The sequence below is a fragment of the Nematolebias whitei genome, chromosome 1, assembly GCF_014905685.2.
Source record: "Nematolebias whitei isolate Nwh7 chromosome 1, NemWhi1, whole genome shotgun sequence".
Lineage (NCBI taxonomy): Eukaryota > Metazoa > Chordata > Actinopteri > Cyprinodontiformes > Rivulidae > Nematolebias > Nematolebias whitei.
Window position 1 is genome coordinate 39,523,134 of NC_056498.1, and position 22,842 is coordinate 39,545,975.

The 22,842-nt window shown below is 40.5% G+C and overlaps 1 protein-coding gene across 1 annotated transcript in view; it reads left to right on the top strand.

Moving 5' to 3' along the window:
- LOC119412192 overlaps positions 1–22,842 on the top strand; it is a gene marked incomplete in the record, with an annotated part of 67,755 nt that overhangs the window by 36,630 nt on the left and 8,283 nt on the right. The window contains 16 exon segments of the mRNA XM_037679208.1: positions 2,119–2,244; positions 2,325–2,451; positions 2,874–2,975; positions 3,069–3,103; positions 3,209–3,373; positions 8,632–8,754; positions 10,509–10,547; positions 10,651–10,791; positions 12,648–12,736; positions 12,823–12,846; positions 14,303–16,254; positions 16,369–16,485; positions 19,177–19,458; positions 22,169–22,276; positions 22,394–22,479; positions 22,562–22,631. Coding sequence (XP_037535136.1) covers positions 2,119–2,244; positions 2,325–2,451; positions 2,874–2,975; positions 3,069–3,103; positions 3,209–3,373; positions 8,632–8,754; positions 10,509–10,547; positions 10,651–10,791; positions 12,648–12,736; positions 12,823–12,846; positions 14,303–16,254; positions 16,369–16,485; positions 19,177–19,458; positions 22,169–22,276; positions 22,394–22,479; positions 22,562–22,631 — 3,586 coding nt within the window.

Genomic DNA, 22,842 nt, shown 5'->3' on the forward strand with positions numbered 1-22,842 from the left:
TGGCCGTCAAAGAGCATTAAAACCCTGTTTCTGCTGCATTCTGATTTATTCAGGCACGGACCGCTCTGACACGTCTGCTTTGGGATCTCACCTGTTTGGGTCATCGGCCGCGCGCGTCCTCTGAGTGCAGCGGCTGAATGAACGTCCATTTGGGCGATGGATCACTTCCTGGCAGTACAGTCCCATCCGAAGCTTAACTGAACTTTATTTTACCTCTTTCAAGGCCGGTCAGCTCGCGGTGAAATGGCCGCGTGCGGCTGGTGAAGGTATGGCAAGCCATGTTGCCATATATTTGGATATTATGGCAAGCCATGTTGCCATATAATTGGATTTTATGGCAAGCCGTGTCATCATATAATTGGAATTTATGGCAAGCCGTGTTGCCATATAATTGGATTTTATGGCAAGCCATGTTGTCATGTAATTGGATTTTATGGCAAGCCATGTTGTCATGTAATTGGATTTTATGGCAAGCCATGTTGCCATATAATTGGATTTTATGGCAAGCCGTGTTGTCATATAATTGGAATTTATGGCAAGCCGTGTTGTCATATAATTGGATTGCGGCTGATCCGCTGATTCAATCAAAAGCCCGACACCGACCTGGTCCGCCCATCCAGCACATTATCATGGCCCGACCTGTCCTGAATTTGGGCCGGGCTGGACTTCGGGCCCGGGTTAGAAGTGACAGCTCTAACCCAAACACAATGGGTTATTTGTTTTGGCTTTATTTGACTGCTGTGTCAATTATTTTGTTATTTCAAATCCGACCCGGATTACTTTTATACGCGTTATTAAATCGGATACGTCCGGTGTTTTTCTTATTTTTTAAAGTTACCGCGGTCAGAACGGTCGTGTCGCATTTCATCCAACTTTTACGTCTTTGTAGGCGATTTATTGATAATATTGATGCCAATGTCGTGCAGTCGGAAGCTTCGAACTCTGCACGTCTGCTACAGAAGTCCGTCTTGTCTTTTTAAAACTTTTTATAGGCCCTTCTAGGCGTATTACGGTAAAGTCCAGGGTTCTGCAACGTTTAGCATCGAAGGAGTCATTTCTGCCCCTTTGTTCACGAAATAAAACGAGTCCAGAAACCGGCTTCAACTGCGACTATCAACTGGTGGCCCGTGGACCACTTTGAGTTTGTTGGACGGGGCCTTTCTGACCCATTTATAAAATTTAAAAATATCTAAAAATTATTTGTATTTACAAGTATTTTAAATTTGTAAGACAAAATAAAAGACCAGATTGATATAAGGAGGGTGGGGGGTGAACTATGCACGTCCAGTGTTTCCCATAGTTTACTTGCCTTGGGAAGGCGCTTGTCTGCAGGGTATTTGTTGACGGGGTGGGGGGTAAGCAGGCCACTCGGTTCTGTTGACAGGGTGGGACGCCCTCCTTGAATAATGGTAAGGACGCTGATGTCTTTGTAATTTCATTTATTTATTTAATTGTGGGAAAGTTACGTATTCTACATAAATTATAAAGTAAAGTGAGCATGTGTTACTCCTTGTATTAGTACTAGTATTCACATAGACATGACAGGAAAACCACGTTTTGTTGTCGGTTTAACGAAAACGACTTTTCACATTTTCCAGACAGAAAAAACAAAAATTTGGGAAAACTCCGGGAATTCGAGCACCGATCAGCGGATTATAGATAATCTGTGAGATTGCAACGTGTTCGTGTATTAACGCTAGTATTCTGGTATCAGTGTTCTGCTCCTACAGTGTACATGTTGACTTATTGATTGGCTGCGGCAGCTTTTAGTATCAGATGTTACACAGTATAATTAATTATTAGGATCGATTGCTGTATGCAGCCGCCGTAGGCTGCAGAATACGGAGCTTACTCAGTGAGTTTTGTTTTCATGGAATGCCGGGAACTCTGGCATCAGTAACTGTAAAACGACTGATCATAGACAACACAATCTGCTGCTTTCATTAAATTAACTTCTACCATTTGACATTTTTCAATGGATGTGGACGTTTTTGTACATCGACCTGAGATGACCTTTGACTCACGAACAAACTGAAGCTTTCGGTCTTTGACTGACAACGTAAACAAAGTTCTGCTTCCTCCGATCGGTTTGAATATTCGCTGCTTCTCCCCCGACAGGAAGTGACTGACGACGGCTGCAGAACGATCTTCCTGCAGAACATCTCACCAGCCGAAATCAAGGAGGTCAGGGAAGTGGTCTTCAAAAACTTTTCCGTCAGAAACTTCCTTCCTCTGCTGGATAAGGTGCAAACGCACGCAAAGTACGAGAACGTGTGTCGTTTGAGCGTCTTCCTGTTTGACCGGTCTGCGCTGTGTTTTAACAGCTCTACGTAGAGTTTAAGTCGATCGACGACACCGACCTGCTCGGACTTTGGTACAGCCAGATGGATTACGGCTACCAACACAAGCTGTTCAGATTGAAGCCGCCACACGTACCCTCCAAGACGCCAAGTAAGAGTTCTGCTCTTAAACTACACATGAGGGACAGATGATGTTCTTTCCTTCTTCCTTCTTGCCTTCTTCTCTTCTTTCCTTATTTCTTTCTTCTTTCGTTCTTCATTCTTTCTTCTCTTCTTTCTTTCCCTCTTGTCTTCGTTCCTTCTTCTCTTCTTTCCTTCTTTTTTCTCTTTCTTTCCTTCTTACTTTCTTCTTTCTTTATTTCTTTCTTCTTTCGTTCTTCCTTATTTCTTCTTCTTTCTTTCTTCCTTCCTTCTTTCTTTCTTTCTAATCTGGTTTGGATTTAACATGGCCTGGATGACTGAGAATCTTAACCAGCGTATTTGTTGGTTTTACTACGTTGAGTTGTCAACATTTTACATGGATTTGCTGCCGAGTCTAATTTTAATTATCTTCTTCATCAAATGTTTCAACAGTAAAGCCTAACCTCCCTCAGGGCACCGTGCCACCATTTTGGATCACCATGAAAATTGCTCCATATGCATTCCCTACTCTCACCCCATGGTTCAACATCCCAGGTAAAAAAAAAAAATAAAAAATGAAAAACACCCAAATTATTTAACTATCTCATTTAAAGATACTGACTTTTAAATCTTGTTTTTAATTCCTAGAATGTATCATAATTGATAAACCCACCTCTGTTTTGGTATGAACCTTCTTCACTCACCATATTTTTCTTTACTTTTTTAAAATCTAAATTAAGTTCTAAAATTTTAAACTTTTATTTATTTATTTTTTTTTTTTCATTTAGAAACAGAGCTTTGAAAATTTGAACTCGTTCACCATCATGCTGACGGGTTTGCCAGAAGAAGGCTACCAACACGAGCAGATCGTGAAGCGTGTCTGGTCTCATTTGTTCCCCAAGACTATTCAGACTCTGTACTCGGATGTGATCGTGCTGCCGATGCAGAGGAGGGTAAGGAGCTGACACTAAAAAGAAAAACTACAACTGTTGGATAAAAATATCCTTTATTTATTTACTGACTCAAATAAACCACACTCGACGGGAGAAGGTTTTATTAACTGGCTTTACTTGCAAGGCAGACCTTCACAACAGGTTACACAGACGTATAGAAGTTTTACATACATGGAGCCCAGTCAGGAGAATCTGCCACGGGCAGCGTGTGAGACTTGTTTTTATAACCTTATCAGCTCTCACAGCTGATAAGGTTATAAAATCTGGCCGGTGACCTTGGCCATCCAGCTGCTCATGCAGGATCAAATCAGCTCCTGATTCAATTCTCTGCGAGAGAAAAGAACTCTGCTAACTCAAACACGTGGTTCATGGGCACTTAACATTCTCAGCCGTAGTACCGTAAATCTCAGGTTTTAAGACGCACCTGTCTCTAAGCCGCACTTATTAAATATAAGATAAATCATAATTTTGTACATAAATTAGACGCTCCGGTTATTTAGTCGCGGGCATCCACCGTTCATCAGGAACTGTGCCTCCAGACTGCTCCGGCTGCGTGCGGCTTTCTTGTAGTACAACAATCAGCCAGCAGGTGGAGATTCACAGAATATAACTTACTTTCAACACACACTCAGACTGCAAGATCGTTACAAGTATTAATGAAGATTCACTGTCTGACTCATGGTTACAATGAATGAATTTTACTAAAATGACTTTACTTGGTAAAGTATTCAGTCTCAAAGTATAAAAATAAAATTGATCCTTCTGTTATTTAGATTGAAAAAGTCTGCACAAAATACAGATCAATAAATCCACCACAAAAACTAAAGTGCAGGTGCAGTTTCCCAAAATAACTAAATAACATGAAGCTTAAGATCTGTTGAGCATAAATGTAACATACAACAAAATATATGTTTCTTTAAATGAGCTGTAACTTCCAGAGCATGTAACAACGTGATCTTCTGACCCTGAAGCTTGTGGAGTTTCAGCTTCCTCTGTTCCTGCAGGAATGATTCATTTCTCTGATGCTCCGTCTCTGATCACCTGACTCTGTTCTTGCTCCATGGACTAGACAGACCTGCGCGTGTTTGTACCGGCAGTTTGGAGCGGGGGGTCCCGGCCGAGCTGTGCCCACACCGGCAGCCCAGAGCGGGTGCAGGGAGAGGACAAAAGCCGAGCTGCGCTGGTGGGGGGGGAGGGAGAGACAGTTGAGCTGTCACGGTCTGTACCAGCAGTTTAGAGCTGGATGGAAAAACGCAGCCGAGCCGCGCGTTGTTTGTTTTTAGCATTTTAGCTAGCTAGTGTAGTGCACGGCTACTTTGCGTTACGCCAGTACCTACAGGTGGATGGGGGAGTGCGCAGTTTGGTTCAGTAGTTCGACGCGCTCGGTTCTGTTAACGGGGCGGGGCAAACACTGACGTACTAACGTCATGAAATTAGCATATCATGATATCATTTATTTTCCCGGGCAAGCTTTTTTTTACCGGTATTATCGTAAACGATATGATATAGCCCAGCCCTACCCAGAAGTCTTAGAGGTCATGTGACTGGAAGTCAAATAGTACCGGTAGAATGCAGTAAATATTCGTTAAATTAATACCATTGATTTTTATTGATAAACACTTTTGTTAACAACTGCTGTTTTTAAATGTACTTTCTAAATAAATTTGACGTGATTCAGCAGAGCTCATATGAGGAGGGGGGGAGGAAGGAAGGGGGAACAGCCCTCGTTCTTTTTTTCCCTTCTAATGCCCTTAATCTTAAATGAGATACTGGTATTTAAACGCATATTTACCGTGCACAGAAAGATAAAAAAAAAAACTTTTATTGAAATATGCACATGTCTTGACTGACCGCTTTAAAAATAAATCTGACAACTTGTCCACCGTTAAGTCTCATCTACAGAAGGGGGGGGGGGGACTCCTTCTGTTTCTCCGCTTCGTGTTCGGATGTGACTTTAAAATGAGATCCCGGTATTTAAACGCCTATTCACCGACACAGAAATAATTTAACAACATTTATTACATGTACCAGACTCGACTGCTGTTGCGTCTCCAATGTCGGACCATCGACACACGTTGATGCAGCGTACGGCTGCAGCCGTTTCCTCCTCGACAGCCGATCGCTTTTAACACGAAAGCTGCGTCATAAGAAATTCTCCGTGCGTTTTCCATTATCGCTGAACAAATGAACGGGTCTGCGCGTGAAGCGCAAAATACGATAATGTAGCGTGAAGCTTCACTGCTCTAACTACGACCCCTGACCCTTATTCATCTTCCAGACTCACCATGAATCGTGTTTTTCAAAGTCACATTTGACTTCATTAATGATTTGTTTTTCTTAGAAACGTAGGAATTTTTTTTTTGTTGAAAAACACGATTCATGGTGAGTCTGGAAGATGAATAAGGGTCAGGGGTCATAGTTAGAGCTGTGCAGCTTCATGCTACAATAAACAACACGGGAACGATCTGAAGAAATTAATTCACGTCTAGCTTTGGGGACGTTCCTCGATAGTACCTCGTTGGTCATTCATGTTAGACTTCTGGTCACATGACGACAGAGTGGGTGGAGTTACGGTGGGTATTTGAAACCGTGAGCAAGAGTCGTTGTACATCTGATTACCTGAGGGCGTTCTCTCTGTGACACAAACTCCTGCCCCCATGAGAGGCTGGGTGCTGGGAGCCTTGAGCGCCTAGCTCTGTCAAAGGAAAGTGGCAGGAAGTTACCGACAGAAGGCAGGGAGTCTTTCAAAATAAAATAGAAATTTATGAAAAAAATACATAAATAAGACACTCCTGCGTATAAACTGCGGCAATCACGGTAGTTATAGACATCAAGTCAAGGTTCTTTATTGTCATTCGCACCACGTGTGTTACATGTGGTGGAACAAAATTGTGTACACAGGGCCCCAGTTACATTCAACATCCATGAACCTTGACCAGAATCTCTTCAGCTCCTCCTGAGTGACCCCAAGGTGTTCCCTAAGAGTTCTGGGGTCTTCTCCCATTAGGACATGCTCAGAAAACATCCAAGAACCACCTCAGCTGACTGTTTTCAGTGCAGAGGAGCAGCGGTTCTACTCAGAGCCCCTCCTGGGTGACGGAGCTCCTCATCCGATCTCTAGGGGCTGAACCCAGCCACCCTGTGGAGGAAGCTCATTTCAGCCGCTAAACCTTTTGGTCGTGATCCAAACCTCATGACCACAGGTGGAGGTTGGAACATAGACAGAACAGTAAATCAAGAACTTTGCCTTTCGACTCAATTCTTTTGTCCCCACTGCAACCAACCGAAGCAACGTCCTCATTACTGAGGACGAGGCCTGATCCGTTGATCCATCTCCCGTCCCTCAGGAGGAATCTGAATGATCGCAGGCTGTAGTGCAAAAAAACATGAAAATGTTTATTTGCCACATTTGAGATTTGTGTTACGAGTTCATAACGACACCATTGGGCAATTCCAGGAGCTAAAATGTCCGAGTTGTTTTATTTTTTTAACGTTCACGTCTTAATGAATAATCTTCATGAAATTCTCATTCTTCTATTTTTTTTTTTTTACTCACTAATATTCTTTACCAGCAACCAGAACCTCATATAATAGGTGCCTGCCATGCACCTATTATTCTACACCTCGGAAGTGAGTCTACATTTCTATCTCAGTTAATGTGGCCTGAACCACAACATCTACCCCAACAAAAGTTATATCAAAACGACCGGCTCGGCCCCGTGATGTGTGCTATTACTTTTATTGGAATTTCGAGTTACCATTGCATCGCAGTTTGCGAAAAAAGACACAATATTTCACCAACTCCAGGAACTAGTTGGTGACTGCCCACTTATTATTCTACACCTGAAAAGCGTATCTTTTTCAACTTTAAGGCGGCCCAAAACGCAAAGTGGACCCCCACAAAAGTTACGTCCAAACGACCGGCCCGGCTCCGAGATGTGTGCTATTACTTTTATTGGCAATTGGCGTTACCATGGCGACGTATTTTGCTAACGAAAATGACAAATTTCGCAAAGGAAATGAATAGGAGAAAACTTTTCAAAGAAACTGAGTAACGTCGGGAGCCATTTTGGTTCAACATGCTTGGAAGGTACCTATTATTATTATTAATTAGTAAAAAATAATAATTAACTTAAATTATTAATGATTCATTGTAATAATTACAAATAATAACATTAATAATTACTAATATTCATATTATTATCAAATATATTAATTGTTTATAAAAATTAATAAACCAACCATATGTTAATATTAATTATTAATATTATTCATATTTATTAATAATAACAATTTAATAATACATAGGCAGTCCCCGTCAAAGTTTCTCCAGGAACTTTCTAGTATTTGTCATTATTGTCCAGCTTGGGGATTTACCTTTTTATTAAATACAGGACTGGTTGCCAGGTGAAAAATCGCCCAATTTTAACAAACTACTGATCATTTTAAAGCTTTAGAGATGGAGAATTTGAACCAAATCACTTAATGTTGAAAAATTATTTATTGTGAGGCACTTAGCTAGTTTTATAAAACAACATTTGTGTACAACACTATAATTTTTTGACGATTTAAGATTAGTTTTTAACCGTTTTTTTTTGGACGGGCTGTACTGAAATGAAATTTCATAAAGTGGCCGTGACATGCTTATCCTACAAATAAAATGGACGAAACAGCTTACTATTTAAGAAATTTGGCATAATATATGTGATTTTATCCATTTGTCACATAGCTGTAATATTTTCCTTTGAACTTGGTGCAGCCAAAGTGATACAGGAAGTGACATCAAAGGGGAACTTCCTGGTCTTTGTTTATTAAAACGTTATTTGAACTTGCATGCATCCGGTTATTTGAACTTGAACTCCATCTCTTTCTGATAGAGGCTAAATAATCCAAAGAAACATCAGATTCTTCTCTGTGTGTGTTATCAGCCGTTGTCGTGATGTTCGCATGCAGGCGTTCCCCTTTGTCATCACTTCCTGTTCCTGCGCATGTGAATATCTCAACAACTGTTCATCACAGCAGAGTGAAATTTCATTTACAATACGTTATTAATGTTGTCTTTCCAAAAATGCATTAATATTTATTAAAAACATTTGACTTCATGGACACTTGAAACAGTATCTGCAACAGGTAGGATGTTGTTTGCTCTTCATATTTGTAGAATCCCACTTTAAAAGAAGTTTTGTGTTCAGTTTTCCGTTGTTCTGGCTTGAACTTGCCCTGGAGTCATGAAACCCTTCTTCTCTTCTTCCCTTCAGGCCTTCGTGTTTTTCAGTAACTGGTCTTCGTGCAACGCTTTTATCCAGGAGCACTTTAAGAACAAAGGCGACGATGCTATGAAAATCTTCTTCGTCCCAAAACTGAACGCACCTGGATCCGAGGTACGGAAACTCGAGCACGCACTCGGCAACACGTATGGAATCACCTCTCCTCCAGGACGTTATTTGAATTGTTTGTTTCCAACCTTCTGGCATGAGGAAACCTTAAGAAAAGAACAAATAGATTTGCTGTAGTCCGTCACAGTTGCCTTTTTAGGTCAAGTTGAGGAAAAATATGGAATAAATCAATCCAGAGAAAAAATTTAATTAATCCATAATTTTCATTTCCAAATCAAACACCTGCATCAGATTATTGGGATTAAAGTTCTTTGTAGCCAAGAAAGATTTCTGTCATCTGTAAAAATGAGAAGGAAAACAATCGGTGATGCCTTTCAATCTGTTTATGATACCAGGATTGAACGGACGCACCAGAACCAGAATCCTACTTTTAGCCAATCAGAGCAGAGCAATGCTGTCCGTGCTCTGATTCCAGGGAGTGGGCAGGATCACATAGATCCAGGATCACAAAGGTCCAGGATCACATACATCCATGATCACAGAGGTCCAGAATCACAGAGGTCCAGGATCACATAGATCCAGGATCACATAGATCCAGGATCACATAGATCAAGAATCACAGAAGTCCAGAATCACATAGGTCCAGGATCACATAGATCCAGGATCACAGAGATCAAGGATCACAAAGGTCCAGAATCACATAGATCCAGGATCACAGAGATCAAGAATCACAGAGGTCCAGGATCACAAAGGTCTAGGAGCACAGAGGTCCAGGATCACAGAGGTCCAGGATAACAGAGGTCCAGGATCACATAGGTCCAGGATCACAGAGGTCCAGGATCACATAGATCCAGGATCACATAGATCCGGGATTGTGGAGATCAAGGATCACAGAGGTCCAGGATCACATACATCCATGATCACATAGATTAAGGATCATAAAGGTCCAGAATCACATAGATCCAGGATCACAGAGATCAAGGATCACATAGGTCCAGGATCACTTATAGATCACAGAGGTCCAGGATCACATAGATCCAGGAGCACAGAGGTCCAGGATCACAGAGGTCCAGGATCACAGAGGTCTAGGCAGTCAGGATCAACTATTATTGAGGATACTTTTAAAATCTTCAAACTTGTTCTTGTTTTTAACTTTTTAATTCTGGTCATTTTAACCTGCCAACTTTTTAATCACCTGCCGAAGTGAATTTTTATGGTGGCTTATAATATTAATAATAATAATAATAATAATGTGCAATGAGCGGGGAACGAAGCCAGGGGTCCTGAGTCGTTCATCACCCCAACTTTAAGGTCAAGATTACAAATCAAGGTCAAATATTATACAAGGTCTTTGCTTGAAGGAGTGGGAGGAGTACTGTGCTCAGGTCATACGATTAAGTAAATAAAAGTTTTTTTTAGTGAAAAAGTTTTTTTTCCTTATTCTTTGTTCTTGTTCTTTATTCTTGTTCTTTATTCCTTGTTCTTGTTCTTTATTCTTTGTTCTTGTTCTTTATTCTTTGTTCTTGTTCTTTATTCCTTGGTCTTGTTCTTTATTCCTTGGTCTTGTTCTTTATCACTTGTTCCTGTTCTTTATTCTTTGTTCTTGTTCTTTATTCTTTGTTCTTGTTCTTTATTCCTTGTTCTTTATCCCTTGTTCTTTATCCCTTGTTCTTGTTCTTTATCCCTTATTTAAATATACATTTTGTTTGTAAAAAACATTTACCGTTTTCAATCCATCCATTATGTTCACCCACTTCTTCTTGCATTTATTATAACTCTTGTATTGTGATGTTTTGCAGAAAAGGATCTACCAGAACATGATGAAACTGGCCAACACTGTAAGTTATAACCTGTTCATGTTTGACCTTGACTGAAAGCATCAATGTTTGAATTCTCTGGACTTTTTTTTTTTTTTTAAACCAGCTGCTCTTTGTTTTTCAGGAGATTCCTGATAGCTACTTTCTTGACGAACGGATTCTGTGCATTGAGACTTTCGACGCGTCCATAAGCTTTGCGGTTTCGATCGTGAAGGTGGTGGCATCCATCGCTCCTCTTGAAAACTACTTACCGCTCGGCAACAGGGTAACGACAACGCACACGTCTTTTTACGACTGAAACGATTTAAAAACGAACACTTTCACTTCACTGTTCCACCACCAGGTTTCCTTATCATCCATTCTCTGTCCAGATGACACACCAAGTACCTTCCTACCTGTCTCTAATTACTGTTGCTGTAGTAGTCCAGTCATCTGGAAGCTCTTTCTTACCTCCCAGAGCCTTTAACAGCTCCTCTCTGAACTCGTCACAACATTCTTCCTCCCTCAGCTTCCACCATTTGGTTTTCTTCTCTTCTTCACAACTATCATTCTACACACGGCCATCCAAGAGAAACAGTTGTGACTAATCAGTATAAATACAGGAAATGAATGCATGAATCTGATGCTGTCTGGCCAGCTCTCCCAACTTTTTCCACATAAACGCCCTCAAAGTTCTGACCAGTCGCACAATACATGGGGCATACCCTGCGAATAAAAGGCCTGTGCACTGAACGAGTTCTTGTAAGTCAAGCAAGAACAAAAAGACTCCCATCGTAAAAAAATACCTTGACGTCTTGCAGGGTATAAACCAACCTTAAGACTCCAAAACAGCCTTGATGCTCCATTGTACCGTGAGGCAAGGCGGTGGAGCTGAAACGAGCTGAAACATAAGGAAGTCAGTAGCTTTGCTGCTTAGTGTTGTAATGAAGACATCTGGTCTGTGTGACCATCCAACCACAAGATTAACCAACAGAGATTTATTAGAGACAAGATCTAGGATAACACACAGCCACTTTGTATTTAGTTAAAAATCTAATTAACCACAAAGAGAATAATTTAATAGAGGTAGTTCATCATGTTTAGATAATTTTATTTGTTGCGCTCCAAGTTAACCCGGCTAAGTTTTTCTCCACGCCTCTTGGTTCTGTGACCCTCGCTACATTAATTCAGGATTTAAAAAGAAAGTTTGAGAAACATTTTAAAAAGCATGACTCAGTCCATTTATGTACTTTTAAATAAAATAAAAATGTAATGGCTTAGAACAAAACTATTCAACTAAACTGCTCAGGGGCCACAGTTTCTGAGAGCCAGCAGCTCAGGGGCCGGACATCCAGCAGTTAAAGTCATTACGTAAGTAAACCAAGTATTACAGTGATCTGTTACGTTTGAAATTTGTTTGTTTTATTCCATAGAATTATAAATGCAGTAAATAAAACCCAAAACCCAGATTCCCCCCCCCCCCCCATTTTTGTTTTAAATGAACTCATTGGTGGGCCGGACTGGTCAGCAGGTTGCCATTTGAATAGCCCTGTTTTATGCATTCACTGTTAATGGCATAAAAATGCTATAAATTGCCTTTAAAAAGCTTTTATTTTTTATTGATTGGCTGATTTCTGTATAAAACTGTGTAAAAATATAGTTTGATGTAGTTAGTAAAATATATGAATAAAAAACATTAAGTGCTTTGTAAAGCCTGGAAAAGTAAAAAAAAAAAAAAATTATGTAAGCCTGGAAAATTTTTTATGGAAAAAGACCATTTTTAAAAAAAATAAATAAATAAATAAAAATTAATAATAATAATAAATAAATATATATAATAGATTACAAAAATGTACAAAAAACATAATTACACAGACTTTAGCGAAAAGTTGACATACTAGTAAATATCATTATTAACACATTATGTAATCAATACATTAAGGAATCTAGTTTTTATTTATTTTTATTTTGCCTGAATTTATGTATTTTATAAATTATTGGTGTGTTTTCATGTTAACACTTTGAGTCCTTCATAAGCACCTGCATATGAAGGACTCATTTTAGGACTCGGGTTTCTTGTGATTTTAAATAAAAGAAGAGTGCATCCTAATTTTCATCACATTGTTTATTTTCCTGCGTCAGATCTTCATTGAGATGAACAGTGCCAGTGCTGTGACCAAGGTGGTGCAGGAGCTCTCCACTGTGGACTACTACTCTCAGAACAACAGATGGTACGTTTGTCTCTAATTGAGACGATCGCTCACAAACGTCAACAATAATCTGTGTTTCTCACAACAAACCTTTCGTCTCGGCGCAGGTCTGAGGTTGGCCGCATTGAGTCGTGAGTATTTCCCTTCGTTTTTATTTTTTATGTTAAGATGCTTAAAGCGATTAGATTACAAGCCTGCAGCAAAAAGTAGGACATTTTGAAATGGGATTCCTGGTAAGAGTCTCTTTGTTGAAAATTACGTGTTTTTCTAAGCCCGTTGAAGGTGAGCCGTGTTCTGGTACAGTCTCTGTAAGTTGGCGAAGTTTCTCTTGTCCTGCCTAGAATGTCTGATCCGCTCAAGATAAGTTACCCAAACTTCATCCACACGTGCGTCATCACAAGACGGGGTGTCACGTACATCTTTCGTCATCACCCGAGAAGATTTTTCAACACAGTTTACTTGCGAGGGTAGACGGTCATGAGGAAGCTTAACAGTTACATGCTTTTAGCCTCGTCAGTGAGAACCTGCGCCGGACAGAGAGGCGGGAAGAGCTTTAATACACGCTTATTGGACAAAGACCTCGGCTTTCCAGCTTACAGAGAGGAGGCGGCCTTGGAGTTTATCCAAAAAAGATCTTGGAAGACATCAAAAACTCTACCAGCAAGCACATTTATAACACATCACATATTTGTTACATATTTGTACGCATGTGACGACAAGACGGTGAGATTTGTCCATGAAGCACTTCCATATAGCACCATAGTCCTGATAAGATGTTGGTGTCAGCCGGTACAGCTCTGATAAGCATTCGCAGAAGTTCGGGGGGGGGTTGTGGATAGAGCAGAGCCTTCCTTAGTTTACACATATCCCAGGAGAAATTTGATAAGTAGGCCTGCTTCAAGGCCGAACGGGGGATTCAAGGTTCTTTATTTGTCATACGCACCACATGTGGTACATGGGGTGGAACAAAATTGTGTACACAGGGTCCCAGTTACATCCAGTAACAAAATGTAAAAGAAAACCAGTAATAAGATCTTAGATATAAACTAAGAAAATGTTAATTAAAAATACACTAGGCACTAGTAGTATAAAAACAATACGCCGTCAAGACGACCTCAGCTTTCCAGCTTACAGAGAGGAGAAGACCTTGGAGTTATCAGGTGCCTCCGTGTGCCTGCAGGCTCCTCTCTGAGCAGTCAAAACAACTCTTAACACACATTAATTTAACATTAGTTACTGATAAACATCCACAACCTTTACCTAAATTCCCCTGACGATGTCACAAATCAAGCTCAACATGTATACAAAGCCTTTGCTTGTTGGGACCGTTGCTATAGATTTCTGTATAATAGTTTGTAGACAATCGTATAACGTGCTTTATGTGGTACTCGTTCTCACTCCACCTCTGAGAATCGGTTTTGTGTAAAATCTCCTGGCAGGACTTTTGAAAACGTCTATTTTTGGCATTTTCTCTCATTTTGTATCACCAACTTATCTCCCAAGAGCTGCAGTGAGATAAAATCTTAAGCAATTTTGTAAGAAGATTAAAATATTCTGTGGTAACTAAGTTTGTTCTTTCCACTTCAGTTTGAAGACTGCACAAGAGCGTCTATGGAGCACTGGTAGTCTTAGGATTGATCTTCAAATGTACTTAAGAACCACAAAGAACCAGTTTCTAAAAGAAAGGTGGGAGAAATGCAAAATTGCTCCTGTTGTATCAGAATTCCCTTCAAGATACACAGTTTCTGGATTCACCAAAGCAGAACCAGTTGATAAAACTCTGAAGAACAGTGAGAAACTAAAAAATGAGATCTCAAATCCAGATACGTGTTCTTTGGCTGCAGTTTCTGAAAAGTTGCCAGACACTCACAAGTCTCCCAAAGAAGACGATACACCCTCGGTGAGCGGGGTGGCAAAATCCGACCTTGAGGTGCCAAAAGACGTCAACGCTGCAAAAACTGATGAGTCAAAAATGGAAATGCCATCAGAGACGGATTCACCTGGAAAGAAAAGTAAGACAGGAAAAGGGAAAGAGACTGATGAGGGTACTGAAAAGATTAATGTAAATGTAGTGGTCTCTGTTGAAGAAGCTGCACCGACAGAAGTTTCTGATAGACAACCAAATAACATGGGAGTCAAAGAGGACAAAAAAATAAGTAATCAGACTGAACCTGAACAACTTGGTGCAGAAGAAGAAACTACAATCATAATGTTAGACTCTCCGAAGGATGGCCCTGCCACCAACAAACCAATGGTTGCCAGGTCCACGGGAGCAGAAAGTGAAATAATTATAATAGATGATGAAGATGTGGAGCCAAAGGAAGATGACACCCCCACAGAAAGGAAGCCCAAACCCACCAGAGATTCAAAGGAGGACGGAGAGAAAACTCTACAAACAGAAGTTCCTTCACAAGAAAGCTCACCAACAGAGACGTGTGAAGCTGTGGTTACTGACCCAGGGGAGGAGGAAGGTATTTATGTGATACTAGATATTGTTGAGGAAGAAGATGTTGACGAGGATCAACCAAAAATACAAAAACCAAAGAGTGGAAATTCATTGGGTCCATCTAAAATGGAAAGCAGGACGGAAACCAAGGAAAAGACCGATGGGGATACTGAGAAGATGGACTTGAACATGGTGGACTCACTTCAAGATAAACCTGTTCCAGAAGTTGCTGTGACAGACGGTTCTGGTGGTGAACAGGCTAACGGAAAAGTCAAAGAGGTTGAACAAATATCGAGTCAGACTAAACCTGAACAACTTGATGCAGAAAAAGAACCTTCAACTGAGATTTCAGACTCATTAAAGGAGCAACTTGCTACCGAAGAACCATCCATCCCAAGAACCACCAGAGCAAGAAGAGGAAAAGCTAAAACAGACGTTGAAGATAAAATACCCAAGAAAAGAGAAACCTCAACAAGAAGGAAGACCCCACCCAGCAGAGATTCACATGAAAAAGGAGAAAAAACTTTGCAAGAAGAAGATAAAACTCCACAAACTGATGTTCTTCTCCAGGAAAGCTCACCAACAGAGGCATATGATGCTCTGGTTACTGACCCAGGGGAGGAGGAAAGTACTTATGTGATACTAGATGCTGTTGAGGAAGAAGATGTTGATGAGGATCAACCATCAACACAAATGCCAATGGTACAAGAACCAACAGAAGACACTAAAACCATTAAAAAACAGACTGCAGTCTCACAGAGCGAGGACTTGTCCAGTATTGCGGCTGATGAAGACGACCTTTGGCAGATTCTTGACTCGGTTGAAGATGGTACCATGAATGAAGAGCCTCATTCAGAGGAATCGAACAGCGAGACAAAGTCAACGGTCTCTGAGGGTGACGTCAGACAGACCAAGAAGAGAGCACGGTCACTCGAAAAGAAGAGTAGGCAACAAATCGCTGATTCTCTGAATGATCAAATCAAAGATGGGCTGGTGACCAAAGGAGTTCCCAAGACGGAGACTGACGATAAACCGGATCAGGGGGAAGCTGAGAAAACAGCGTCTGCTAAATGCAAGCTTGACATCAGAACTGGTGGGTGGTTTTATGAACTAAACTCTTAAAATCGTTTAATTTTATTGCCTTCGATCATTTCTAGAAGAAGTTGATGGTTTTGATGTTGAGGTAGAACTTTATTTGTTATTTTAGAGGAAAGTTTGACCTCCGTAACGCCTCAAGAGTTTGGAAAGACTGAAGAGGAGGAAAGCGAAGCAACAACAACCAGAACAAGAGGCCGACCGAGGAAGAAGGCTAGAAAGACTCCTGGTAATCTTAGCACATTTACCTTTGTTTTCCATAAAATGTCTGCAGTAACAAGTCTGTCTTTAAGCTGCCTCTAATCATGTCCCTCGTTGCCGAGCGAGAATGGGGGAATTGGAAATAACCTCCCTCCTCCTTCTGTCTGTCCGTACATGTTGTAATCACAGTAACTTGTAAATATGTAATGTATCTATTCCCATTTGGTGTGTGGCTACATCTAGGCGTAAGAAAGGTTCTTTTTGAAAACTTGGGTGTGACAAAATTCAAGATGGCCACCGCCATATATGCCTATATACGTCCATACCACTTGAATATCTTGCACCAAGAACATTAAGATTTACTTGCATTGCCTGTTCAATTCCAGTCCAGAAAAACACAACAAACATTTATTAATAAATCTCAGCGACGGGGACATCGGCTTACCACTTGTATAAATTCTTAAGTTGCGTGATCACTCAGTGATGTGACGTCATCACTACATAACGTAATTTAGCCACAAAGCCAGCTTACCTTTTCACATAGTAAGTTTAAGTTCCATAGTAAGTAGGGCTAGACAATAATTCGATATCGATATATATCACAATATACTTTTATTCAATAACAGTGATAGGGGTTTTAAGCACATTTTCAATATTTCAATATGATTACAGAGTTTCACTGACACATTTCTTTTTCTGTTCGGGTTGAAGCGGCTGCTTCAGTTTCAACCCGAACAGAAAAAGCCGCGACACAATTACTTAAGTCCGTGGTGACGTAGATGTTACGCAGAGCTCGAGTCCAGAAGGCGTTAGCGATAGCAGGCTAGGCTAATCTCCAACACGCATTAAGTTTTTGTTTCAAAATGAGTTCCCATGACTGTCAGAATGTGACTGAACGAGCTTTCACAAGCGGAGAAAGCAGATGACATAACTGATAAGAGAGGAACCACTCATTTATTTGTACAGTCTGTACCGTTTTTCTGAGGCTTTTATATTTTTTATATCTATATCGGAACTATATCGTTATCGACTGAAATTAAGAAGTATATATTGATGAAAGTTTTGGCCATATCGTCCAGCCCTAATAGTAAGTAAAGTTTATTTATAGTGCACTTTTCATAGACATAAAAAAATACAAAGCGCTGTACAATAAAAATCAACGTTAAATTATACAAAGAATAAAACAAGCATAAGAAGCACAATAAAATCATGACATAAAAGCCTGGGAAAATAAAAATGTTTTCAGTTGCTTTTTAAAAACCTACACAAGAGTCAGCAAAACGAAGCTGCAGGGGCAAACCGTTCCACAGCCTTGGGGCCGCTGACCAAAAGGCCCTGTCCCCTTTAGTTTTCAGCCGCGTACATGGAACATCCAAGAGATTCATTGTCTGGGAACGAAGGCCACGAGCAGCAGAGTATTTGGTTAAAAGATGACAAAGGTAAGCAGGAGCTCGGTCATTTAAAGCTCTGTACGTCATCACAAGAACGTTGAAACAGATTCTAAACTCCACTGGGAGCCAGTGTAGTGAATATAGAACTGGAGTGATATGACAGTATTTGCTGGATTTGGTGAGAAGTCTGACAGAAGATTCAGGCAGGTAAAAAGGGCATTACAGTAGTCCAGACACAATGACACAAAAGAGTGAATAATTTTCTCTAGGTCAACTCTGGAGACCATAGGTCGTATCTTAGAAACGTTTCTTAAATGAAAGAATCAAAAACAGTAAAAAAGACTGTGTGACTCAAATGATGAGTCAAATGTGACTCCTACATTTTTTACTTTTGATTTGGCTACTGGGCAAAAAGAGGCAATAGTCTGACTGATTTTTGGATGTAGGTGACTGGGAGCTGTAATCAAAGTCTGCATCTTACTGGTGTTTAAAACCAAAAAGTTACTGGCAAGCCAGTCACTGATACGGGACAAACATTGGACGAGGATGGCCAACCTGTCCAGCTGGTGTGGTCTAAATGAAAAATACAGTTGAATGTCATCAGCGTAAATGTGATAGGAAATATCAGAAAAGGACTGAATAATGCCGCAAGTGGGTTGATATAAAAGGAAAACAAAAGTGGACCCAGAACTGAGCCTTGTGGCACCCCACAAGTTAAGGGGGCATAGTCAGAGGAGAATCTGTTTGTCTTGACGCATAATGTCCTGCGAGATAGGTATGAAGTGAGCCAGTCCAAAGCTGACCCAGAAATACCAGCCAGAACCTTCAACCTGTTTAACAAGGTTGCATGGTCGACGGTATCAAAGGCAGCGCTAAGATCTAATAAGACCAACACAGAGCATTTTCCTTTATCAGCAGCCATTAACAGATTGCTGTGGACTTTTACTAAAGCAGTTTCAGTGGAATGGTGTTTTTGAAAGCCAGACTGAAAGGGATCAGAGATTTGTAACTGACAGAACCAGGGTCTGAGTTGGGTTTCTACAACTTTTTCAAGTAATTTACTGAGAAAAGGCAGTTTAGAGATGGGATGGAATCTGGAAATGGAGCCAGAATCAAGATTAGGTTGATAACATATTGAGAGTTACACCTCTGTTACCACTAAACTTGGTGGTACAAAGGTGCAACAGTGCGGTTTGACTTCAAGTCCTAATGCATCCCTTCACAAATCACACCAAGGTGACCAGAAATAATTTTCTTGTTGCATTTTATTAAAGTTCTTGTCAGCCCTTGTCCTTGTCAGCCCTCACAAATTTTTTTTCCTTCTTCAGTGAGAAAATCCACCAGAGGGAAAACGGTGAGCGCTGAAGACGAGAGAGAAGAAGAAGAAAACGAGTCTCTGCTTCCTACTTCAGTTGATTCCTCCTCAACTCCAATCAAAGACTCGTCTGTATTGAATGTATCAAACATTCAGATCCAGGAGATGAAGGTGGAACCAGAACCGAAGACTGTTTCTTCTGAGCAGCAACTCCAGTCTGAGAGTCCTGATGGACAGAAACAGGAAGGACATGAAGACGAGGAGGAGGAAGGGCACAACATGGACGAGAGTACTGGTATGGTGAATTTAGCTACTTTTGCTTGAATGAGTTTGTGACGTGATCAAATTCGATCTATCATGTTTTTCACAAACTGTCCTAGATTAATTATTAGTTTTATGAAATATATTTAGTTTACATCAGGTATTCAGAAAAGCTGTAATTTCTGACAGTTTGGCAAAAATAATTTGAAAATATTATTTACCTTGCCATGCTATTAGCATGCCATATTATACCATACCATGCTATGTAACACCTTACAATGCCATATCATGAACCCATGCCATTCATTCATTCAACCTTTATTTAAACAGATAAATCACATTGAGCCTCGACGACTCATTTACAAGTAAGACTTGTGTGGACAGACAAAAACAGTGGTTAACTGGACACATGTAGGAGTTGGAGGCAAAAAAAATTCCTATCAGACTTTTTTTTCCTTGCCTGAGAAAAAAAAACTCTAATATTAAAAACACCTCGCACAAACAGCCCATAGTGACGTAGACATTCTGCAAACGGAGACGAGAGCGGTCAACAGTGCTTATAGATGCTCTCGAGGTCACTGTAAGAGTTCTGATAAGGATGGAATAATCAATGTCCTCCGGTGAGATCCATAAACATTCTCGAGGTATGTCGAGGAATGGCCAAGAATGACGTCTATTAGAATCCAAGAGTCCTGAAATGATGACACAAAGTTTATTCAGCTGGTTCCATCTGGTTATCAGTTGGAAATTCCTCAGGGAGGGGGTGGTGAGCATCAGATCACATGTTCTCCAGGCGAATTCAGATAAGATGACCTTCAAGACCAGCTAAGGGAACCAAATTCAGATAAACACAGTTGTTTTGGGGACAGGCAGAACTTAATGACATCTACCTTGAGTCTGTATTGGTCCACTCGCTTCCGAAATGTCCAAAATAACATGGCCACACCGATGGAACGTGCCTGAGTAAAATCCCCAAAATCTGATCCATTCAGCCCAAAACATTTGAGTCTGGGTACTCGAGGCATGAACCAAGCCATCATAAAGGCAAGCAGCGTGAACGGGTCCAAATTTGCTGCCGACGACTTCCTTGATTGTAGATAAAACCAGCCACCGGCCGAATCCAAAAAAGCAGGAACCAGTTATCGAAAATCCAATTAAATATGCGTCCTTAAAATCCACAGATGGCAGCAGAGATAGACACATCATCAAGTCTTCCAGTCGATGAGATATCCAGCTGTGTGTGTGCCCACAGGGCAAATTGGCTCACCTAAAGCCTGTCTTCTCTTCGAAGAAATGTTGTAAATTGAGTTGAGGACCCAACTGATCAAAACAAGTCCATAATTATGGTTCGGAAGATATGCAAGAGAGTCTCTCAGCAGTTTCACAGACAGACAGAGCAGCAAAGCAAAGCAGAGAGGGAGGGGAGAAGCATCCGATCTCGTCGAGAGCAAGTGGTGAAGTGTTCTTTGTTCAGCCCCAAGAATCTAAGTAAATAGCGAGTGGAGTGGGACATATTTAGTGCAGTTGTTAGCAACCATGAAGCTAAGCAAATCAGATCTATGCTATATGTAGTCCCACAGTAGGTTTACAAGTGGTGCACTGGTCATAAAAACAATCTTCCTAACGTGCGTTCACATTTTCAATCCTCCACTATTCACCATAAAGTTATCAAGGGTGTTGCATAAATTTAAATTAAACAAATAAAGCCCTTCCCTGTTCATTGTTTAAACAGTCAGTCATGTATGGTGAAGGTCTGATTAGTATTGACCTCAGCAGAGTTTATTTTTCTTTTCAGAGGAGTAAAGATTTCAGACAAACAATGCACTTCTTTGAGGACGACAAAGATAACGTTACTAAGTCTGATATATTTTACTCTACATTAAATTTATTGTTCTGGATAAAGTTTTACAAATCAATAGCCTATGCTAGGTTATCTTAATGTTAACTTGCTAACTTGAGAGGCACCTAGCTAATGACAAGCAGGTTGGAGGATTGAAGAGGATTTATTCTTGATTTATTTATTTTATTTTACAGATCAGTTAAAATAGACTTACTATGCTCTGTTCAGCAAAATACTCTACACAGTATTGCTCGCTGCTTTGTCTGTGCTGAAAGTGAAAGTGAAACTTAAGTGAACGGCCATGACTTGAAAATGGTCTTCATGCCCCCTCTGCTGGATACATTGTACTGGCTGGTTTCTAGCATTTTAGGGGTTAAAATTAGAAGTGTTTATATCATAATGGGACAATTATCACCAATGCTGATATGTCCCCAAATGCCTATATCAGCCTAAAATATCGGCCCTACCGATATATCGTTTGGGCTCTAATACCATGCTAAGCCAAACCCTAATGTGCCTTATACTAGCCATACCATACTATGCCAAGTTTTTCTGTACCACTTCATTTATAAAGCTCTTAAAAGAACATGGCTGACAAAAGAGCTGTACATAGAAGCATATGACAAAAGATAAAACATGCATCAAGCTACAGGAGAAGTAAAAATATAAAACAACAAACAGGAACAGTACAGTCAATGTCAACATCTCACTGTGGGTCAGAGGTCAGGGAGTAAACTTATGTTTTTAAATGATATTTTCATAGAAATTTAAAAATGAAATGAGACGCAGAGGGTGAAAATGTGTCACAGCACATCCCTCCAGAGCTTTGAACCTGCGGCAGAAGTTTAAAAATATTACCGTGACCTGTCACTGATTGACTGATTGTTCTGTTGTCATCCATCAGTCTTCATGAAGAAGCTCATCGAACCCGACGCAGACGGTTCTTGTTTGGAGACTTCTAATGTCATCGCTGAATTCGAACAGCTGCCGTTTGACGCAGACGCTCCCGCCGGTGAGTAAAATGCACACCTGATGCTGAGCCATTGTTTCTGTACAAACGTAAAGAATCAGGAAGAAAATGCCCGTTCATGTAATAAAAGAAAAACAGGAGCTTTTTTCTTCAACACAGACGACCAACCAGAACCTCTGTCCAGAAGTGAAGCTGAAACTCAAGAAGAGACGACGGAAGAAACCCAAGACTCTCTGAGGCCTGAGGTGAGGCTGAGACTACAAACATGGACGCTTTTTGTTCTTTGAGTGAATTTACGTCCAAACATCAACTCTTTGTTTTTATTAGAACTCTTTAAATGAAGCGGACGGCACCGAAGAAGAGAAGCCAGAAAAACCCAAACATGATGACATCACAGGTTGGTGTTTTTATGAACTAAACCTTATATAAAAACCAGTTTTCTCATTTTAGTCAGCCGAGGCTCATGGGTAATGCAGTTTTTAGCGTAAAGTTGCAGAACACCAACCGCTCGTCTCTCTGTCTTGAAGTCACGTTTTATTTTTCTGCCTTCGGATCATTTCCACAGGAAGTGGAAGGTTTTATTGTCGCTGTTAAACTTTATTTGTTGT